The following is a 6,697-nucleotide window of genomic DNA, read 5'->3' on the forward strand; positions in this document are numbered from 1 at the left end:
ATCAACAGAAGAGCGACTACTCAGCCGTGTACATTAGGCTCTATTAAAAATAATTCAGTCTGAGAGGTTTTGGCGCAGGCCTTCAATCGCTGCAGTGGTAGGCCCATGTCTGTGAGTTCAAGGGCAGCCTGCTCTACAGCGTGAGTTCCAGGACAGCCAGAGCTACACAGAGAAACCCTGCCTGGAAAAACCAAACACCAAACCAAAACAAACAGACAAAAACAAGCAAACAAAAACAAAAACAAAAAACCCCACCAAACCCCCACAAAATTAGGGTCGACAATTATTTTCTATAAAGCGTCAGATGGCCACGCTTGGAAGGAGAAGCGGTGCTACAATAAAACTTTATTTGAGGATATTTAAATGTGAATTTACATACATCCTCCGGGTCTCGACCGGCGGGACGAGGCCCCACCCTGTGGCTGGCTGACCCCGAGCGTCTGAGGATAGCAGCTGGGACAGGAACCTCAGCCCTGCGTGCAGGCGACTTGAGCGGCTCTGTGGGGAAGCCGCGCGGGGGGCGAGGGGGCGGTGGGGCCCGGAGGGGGCGGGGCGGCGCGCGGAGGGGCGGAGCGGCGGCGCAGCGCCGTCGTCGTCGTCCCCCGCCTCCTCCCCAGGGGCCGCGGCGGAGCCTCGGCGGCGGCGCTCACTCCCTGAGCGGAGCGTGTCGGCGTTGGCAGCGGCCATCCACACGCCGCGGCGCCTCCCTCTCTCGGCCTCCCGGCGACCCCCGTTCGCGGCTCCCGCGCCCGTTCAGCTCTCTCGCTCGCCCTCCGTCCCTGAGGCCCGCGGCGCCATGGCCTTGGCGTTGGCGGCGCTGGCGGCCGTGGAGCCGGCCTGCGGCACCGGGTACCAGCAGGTGAGCGGCCCCGGGCCCGCCCCGCCCTCCGCCGGCCACTCGACGCCGGGGCCCTTACAGGCCGCGCCGGGCCTGGGCCGGACCCCGGAGCCTGGGCCTGTCACGGCTCGGGCCAGCCGGGCGGGACCTCGTTAACCCGGTTGCCAGGTCGGGCGGGGCCCGGAGGCCGAACTCGTGGCACTCTGAGGTCTCCGACCTGGAGGCATCGGTTTTGCCTCTCCTCGGCTTTGGTTGGTGTCATTGGAAAGTCAGGGGAAGAGGAAAAGGAGATTAAGCCAGAAAGGTACAGGAAATGGGTTCCGAGGAAAAGATGATAATCACCCGTACGTACCTCCGCCGGGCCGCTGCCCTCGGCGAGGTGCGATTACTCAGGGTTTCGGAGCCTCGTTTCCGTGCAAGCCCATCCCCCTCCCTCTCTTTAAAGGCTCGAGTAAAAAAAAAATAATAATAATAATAAAAATAAAAAAGAGCGAGGGAGGAGCCCGCAGCTTTCAATAGATTTGGAAGAGGCGATGTTTTGCTGGAGAGAGGCCCCAAAATGTAGGGCTATGGTGGCGGCTGCAGGGCGTGTGCCCAGCTGTGTTTTGCACGCTTAGAAATGACGTTTCAAGACACTTAATAGCCTATCTAGGGAGGAAATATATCCAGATGATCGGGTTATTATCTGCTCTGTGATTCTGTAAATTGAGGCCCTGGGGAAAAGAGATTTTTTTTTTTCCCCCTTCTCTGTCCGTGGCTGGATTTTCTCGGGAGTTAAAGACTTTGGGGGGAAGGGGAGAATTAGCGGTATTAATGGAAAACATCTCGTAATTGTGCGCGCTGAGCCAGAGAGTTAATCGAACCGCGGGTAAGTGCTTTTATTTTCGTCAATTTCAAATGTTTTCACCATGACTCGTGTACAGAGATGTCAGTCCTGCTTTTTCGACTTAAAATGGCGTGATTTACTGCGTTGTAGAAATAAAACCAGTACGATTAAAGCGTGTTGCAGATTAACCCTGGCGCGGTCAGTTGCTGGTTTGTTTTGCTGTCTTCAGCGATGTGTTGTAATCCTCCCTTCTTTCCGCCCCCGCCTCCGCCTCTGCTCGGACTCCTGAAATGACTAGTGAAGGATTTAGCCTCGTGGTTTCACACAAACACCCCAAATTGTGGCCGTATAGTCTGATTTTTAATGTCTTCACAGCCTTTATATTGTGTGACCTTGGATGAGACTCTGGGTGCTTCCCTGCTTTAATAAATTCGAGTCACAGATGTCACTAGATTCTCATTAACCTGTTTACAAATCCCCCCCACCTGATAGTGTCAATATTTTCATCCGATTTGGATGGGCAAAGAAGTAGAAGGGCTGTGGATTTCCTTTGTACTCCCATCTCACTGAGCTATGGAGTAATGCTGGTTGACTGCTAGAATACAGAAAATTTGTTAAGAGCATTAAAATTATGCTTTTGCTGGCTTAGTGTTTAGTAGCATTTTAATTACGCAGAATTTAGGTATGTTAGAGATGGTCCATCTTTTTATCGTTAGTCTCGAAGTCATTATTTTGCTGGGCGTGGTGGCTCATGTCTACAGTCCTAGCAGTTGGGAAACTGAGGCAGAAAAATGGGAAGTTTAAGACCAGCCTAGATTGCCGAATTAGTTGAAAGGCAGCCTGAGGTATAGGAAGACCCTGTCTCAACAGCAACAAAATAAATGTGAAGAAATAATCTTCAATAAAACATTAAAAAAAGTGTTCCTAGAAGAAATTATAAACTATGAAAGCCAAAAAAGTCTAGCCAAACACAAGTCTATTCCCATAGTAAGCAAAGTTAATTCATGGGCACATATTCTTGTGGATTAGAGCCATGAAAATATACACAAATGTGGTAAGTGTGCATGTACAGATGAGGGGTACTGTTGTTCATTTACTATGTACTTAGTCACAGCAGACTCGGTTTACATCCATCTTCATTGAATCCTTACAACAACACTTTTATGAGTCAAGGTTTGTTCCCATTTTATAGATGACAAAGTCAACTCTCTAAGGGTCTCAGTGACTTTCTCAAATTTACAAAGCTGCTAAATTGTAGTTACAGGACTAATCATTTACTGACCTGCATAAAAGGATCATGCCTGAAGACTGGCAGTGTCCATTAGCAGACATATATATGTACATGTGTATTATGTACTCATTCATGCATGCCTATCTTTATAATCACACATGGTGGATGTGTCCATAGTCTCAGGCATGTGCATTCACCTTCGTTAACATACATATGTTCTTACACGTATGTATGTACAGTGGCACACAATCGTTAATTGGATTTTCAAATTTCATTTTCTTTTTTTCAGTGCTGAGGGAAGGGCCTACAACCTACTGCCTTATACTTTCTAGGCAAGCCCTGGATCACTAACTCTAACTCTACCCCTGTCAGCTGTTTTTATGCCTGTGTGGCATGTAATTGTATGGCTGAGCCATAACTTACTTACCTATTGGTAGTTCCCAAGAATATTTATAATTTTTTCATTTATTTAAGGTTTTGTGTAAAATAAACATAAAATATACCATATTAACTTGGTCCACACACCTGTAACTGTTCCTTTGTAGTGTGTGATCATAGACTATACATATTTAAAAGGCTTTGAATTATAGAATGCTGGTGAATTGTCCAGGCCACTTGATAGGAACACGCTACACTAGGCCGTCACAAAAGGCTGTTCTGACTTCTTTTGATCTGGTTAATCTGACTGAGGTAGTCCTCCAGCCAACTGACTGTAATGGAAAGCTTTATGATTCATTCAGAGATGCTTACACTGCTGACTTCCTTTGCATTTATGGGTTTATAATTTAGTACAGTGACAGAGTTTATAGATAGGCTGGGCATAGTTTCTCTGGAGCACGATCCCCTCCCCCCGCCTTTATTTTATTTATTTATTTTTTTCTTTTTGCAGATTAAAAACTGAGACTATATCCAAATATGTGGAACAGTGTTTCAGAAAGGTTTAGGTAGGTTCATGGCCAGTTGTGGCTAGCTCAAAGAAGACATTAATTGCTGGTCCTCATTTTCCTTATTGTTATAGATCTTTGCCTTTTTATCATGAATTTTGTTTACCTCATGCCAAATGTTTTGAGATATTTGGATTTGGATACTATTTAAATGGATGGTGCTTCAATATACATTAAAAACGAAGCACAGAATGTGCTGTTTTAGTCACAACTCCTTGCCTGCGGAAGAAGTTGCTTACTTTCGGTCATCACCAGTAAGGCATTCGATGACATCATAAGCCAGGCATGGGGTTACAGCTTTTTGGGTAAAGTTCTCTTGAGTATTCTGGAAGAGCATTTTGATCGATTAGGGAAGGAATGGCACCTCTTTAACAGGAGACACAGTATAATTGTGAAGGCATGATCTTGGAAGGGGGTAGTGCCCATGTGATTGTCCTGCACGTTAGAAAGTTTCAGAAGTTGTATTGTTGGTTATCTCTTTCCTGTCTTGCCAGATTATTTGCTTTATTTGTAGCCAAACTGTTAACTATCAATGAAGATTTGTAAAAGATCTTGAAGCAGGACATAGTGGTTGGTGCACTCATGGGATTTTAGTGCTCTGGAGGCTGAGCAGTAGGATTGTGGCCTCCAGGCCTGTCTGGGTTACATAGTGAGAGCCTGACTTAAGCAAACGTGGGTAGATTGTTTATGGAAGATAGATAAATTGTTTCTTTGAAAATTTTTTAGAATTGTGTAAAATAAACATAAAACATACCATATTAACTTTTTATCCTCTTGCCTCTTCTGGTGTTAAGGATTGAACCCAAGAGTTTTATACAGGGCAACAAAGTACTCTGCCACTGAACACCTCCCACCCTAAGCATTTTTAAGTGCAAAGTCTGCCAGCATTAAATGCATTCCCATATCTGTCTAGTACCCATTAAACTGTACTCCGCCTTGCTTGTTTCAGCCTGTGTCAATTAGATACCAGTGTACATGCAATCAGCTGTTTATCCTTTTGTAACTGTCTTGTTTCATGTGGCATGTCATCAAGGTTCATATAGTAGGTGTCAGAATTTCTTAAGGCTGAACAGTATTTTGTCGTATGTTTGTTTTGAGATGGAGTCTCTTGTATCATGGCCTGACCTCACTGTTTGTATGTATGTATGTATGTATGTATGTATACACGCACATACACATATGTCCATGTACACACACTGAAGCTAACCTTGAATTCCTGATCTTCCTGCGTCCACCTCTCAAGTTCTAGGATTACAGGCTACTGCCGATAGGACTGCCTGTGCTCCATTTTTGGAACTAAATTTGTTTGCTAATGGACATTTTGTCTTTGAGCATAATGCACTGGGAACATGGGTGCACACGTATGTCTTGGTCCCCTTTTGAGGTTTATGAGAATTTGCCCACAAGTGGAATTCCTGGAGGTTTGCTAATTCTATTTTTAAGTTTTCTTAGAATTACTGTTCTGTTACCCATAGCAGCCACACTGTCTTGCATTGTTGCCAACATTGTACAAAGATTCCAGTTTCCCCATATTCTCAACAGCAGTTTGATTATTTTTAATATTTAGTTAGTTAGTTAGTTAGTTAGTTAGTTAGTTAGTTAGTTAGTTAGTTAGTTAATTAGTTATGGCTGTGCTAGGGATGGGAGCCAGGCCTTGTGTGTGCCTGGCAAGCTCAGTACCACTGAGTTCTACACCAGCCCTCTTCTGGGTTCTTGAAAGCAGCAGTCTGTTTGTTGGTTGTAAAGGCATCTCCTTGCAATATTGATTTCTGTTTCCTACATGATTAGTTGTATACAGTATTCTTTTTCATTGCGTTGGCTGTTTATATATTATCTATGTAGAAATGGCTATTATAATTGTTATATCAGACAGATTGCCTTGGAACTCTATGTAGAGCAGGTTTGCTTTGAGTTTTCAAAGTGCTGACTGCCTCTGTCACTTATAAATTGGGATTAAAGATTTAAAGATGTGCACCACCACATCTGGCCTGCAATTATTTTGTAATGGTATTGTATTTTCAACCCTTTTTTTTTTTTTTCCCCCTTACTAGACCTGGGTGTTCTGGAACTTGCTATGTAGATCAGGCTGGACTTGAACTCATAGAGACAGACTACCTACCTGCCTCTGCTTCCCAAGTTTTGTGATTATTACTAGTATTTCATATACATAAAAAATAGGGTATTGAGATAAACCTTATGGAATCTATCACATGTCCTCAGCAAATACTAATCAATAGCCAATATTGTTTTATTGATATTCCTATTATATTTTGGATCAACTATATAATTTCTTTTTGTTATTATTTTTAGTTTTCATTTTGAAGACAACAGGCTCTTACACTACCTGAAACTCTCTATGTAACTCAGGTTATCCTTGAACTTGGAACTTGGAACTTTTGCCTCATTCTCCCAAGTGCTGAGGTTACTGTCATATACCACTATTCCTATCATTTCACTTACAAATAGTTTTATGTGAAATACAGAAAAGAACATTTTAAGTGGATATTGTCACATGCGTCTCATGTAACATATGTCTCATGTTAGTATCATGAGATCTTAAAAAAAGCTTTTACTTTTTTATTTGTGGATGTGGGTGAAGGTCAGAAGACAACCTTCAGGATCTCATTTTCTCCTACTGTGCAGGTCCTGGAGATGGAATTCGGGTTATCCGGAATGCCTTTTACACGCTGAGCCATCTTGCCAGCTCTGAGAGCTCTTTTTAATCTGTTAGAAATATGGAAATAGGATTTGTAAATGTCAGGAACCACAGAACTGTGCCCATCCTGTGTGTTTGAACTGGCTCATTCTTGGCAAGCCTTGTTCTCTGTGTCGTTTTTTTTTTTTTTTTTTTTTTTTTT

The 6,697-nt window shown here is 43.6% G+C and overlaps 1 protein-coding gene across 2 annotated transcripts in view; it reads left to right on the top strand.

Moving 5' to 3' along the window:
• Positions 1 to 592: 592 nt before the first annotated feature.
• Ndfip1 (Nedd4 family interacting protein 1) overlaps positions 593 to 6,697 on the top strand; it is a 43,004-nt gene continuing 36,899 nt past the window's right edge. Inside the window, exon 1 of one of the 2 annotated variants that reach the window (XM_055622615.1) lies at positions 593 to 859. In XM_055622615.1, the coding sequence (XP_055478590.1) occupies positions 797 to 859 (63 nt within the window). In that variant the 5' untranslated portion in view covers positions 593 to 796. The remainder of the gene's footprint in view (positions 860 to 6,697) is intronic. The other variant, XM_055622614.1, reaches the window with a different exon arrangement.

This window comes from Psammomys obesus, unplaced genomic scaffold (assembly GCF_907164565.1).
Source record: "Psammomys obesus unplaced genomic scaffold, mPsaObe1.curated_primary_1811, whole genome shotgun sequence".
In the NCBI taxonomy this organism is placed as follows: Eukaryota; Metazoa; Chordata; class Mammalia; order Rodentia; family Muridae; genus Psammomys; species Psammomys obesus.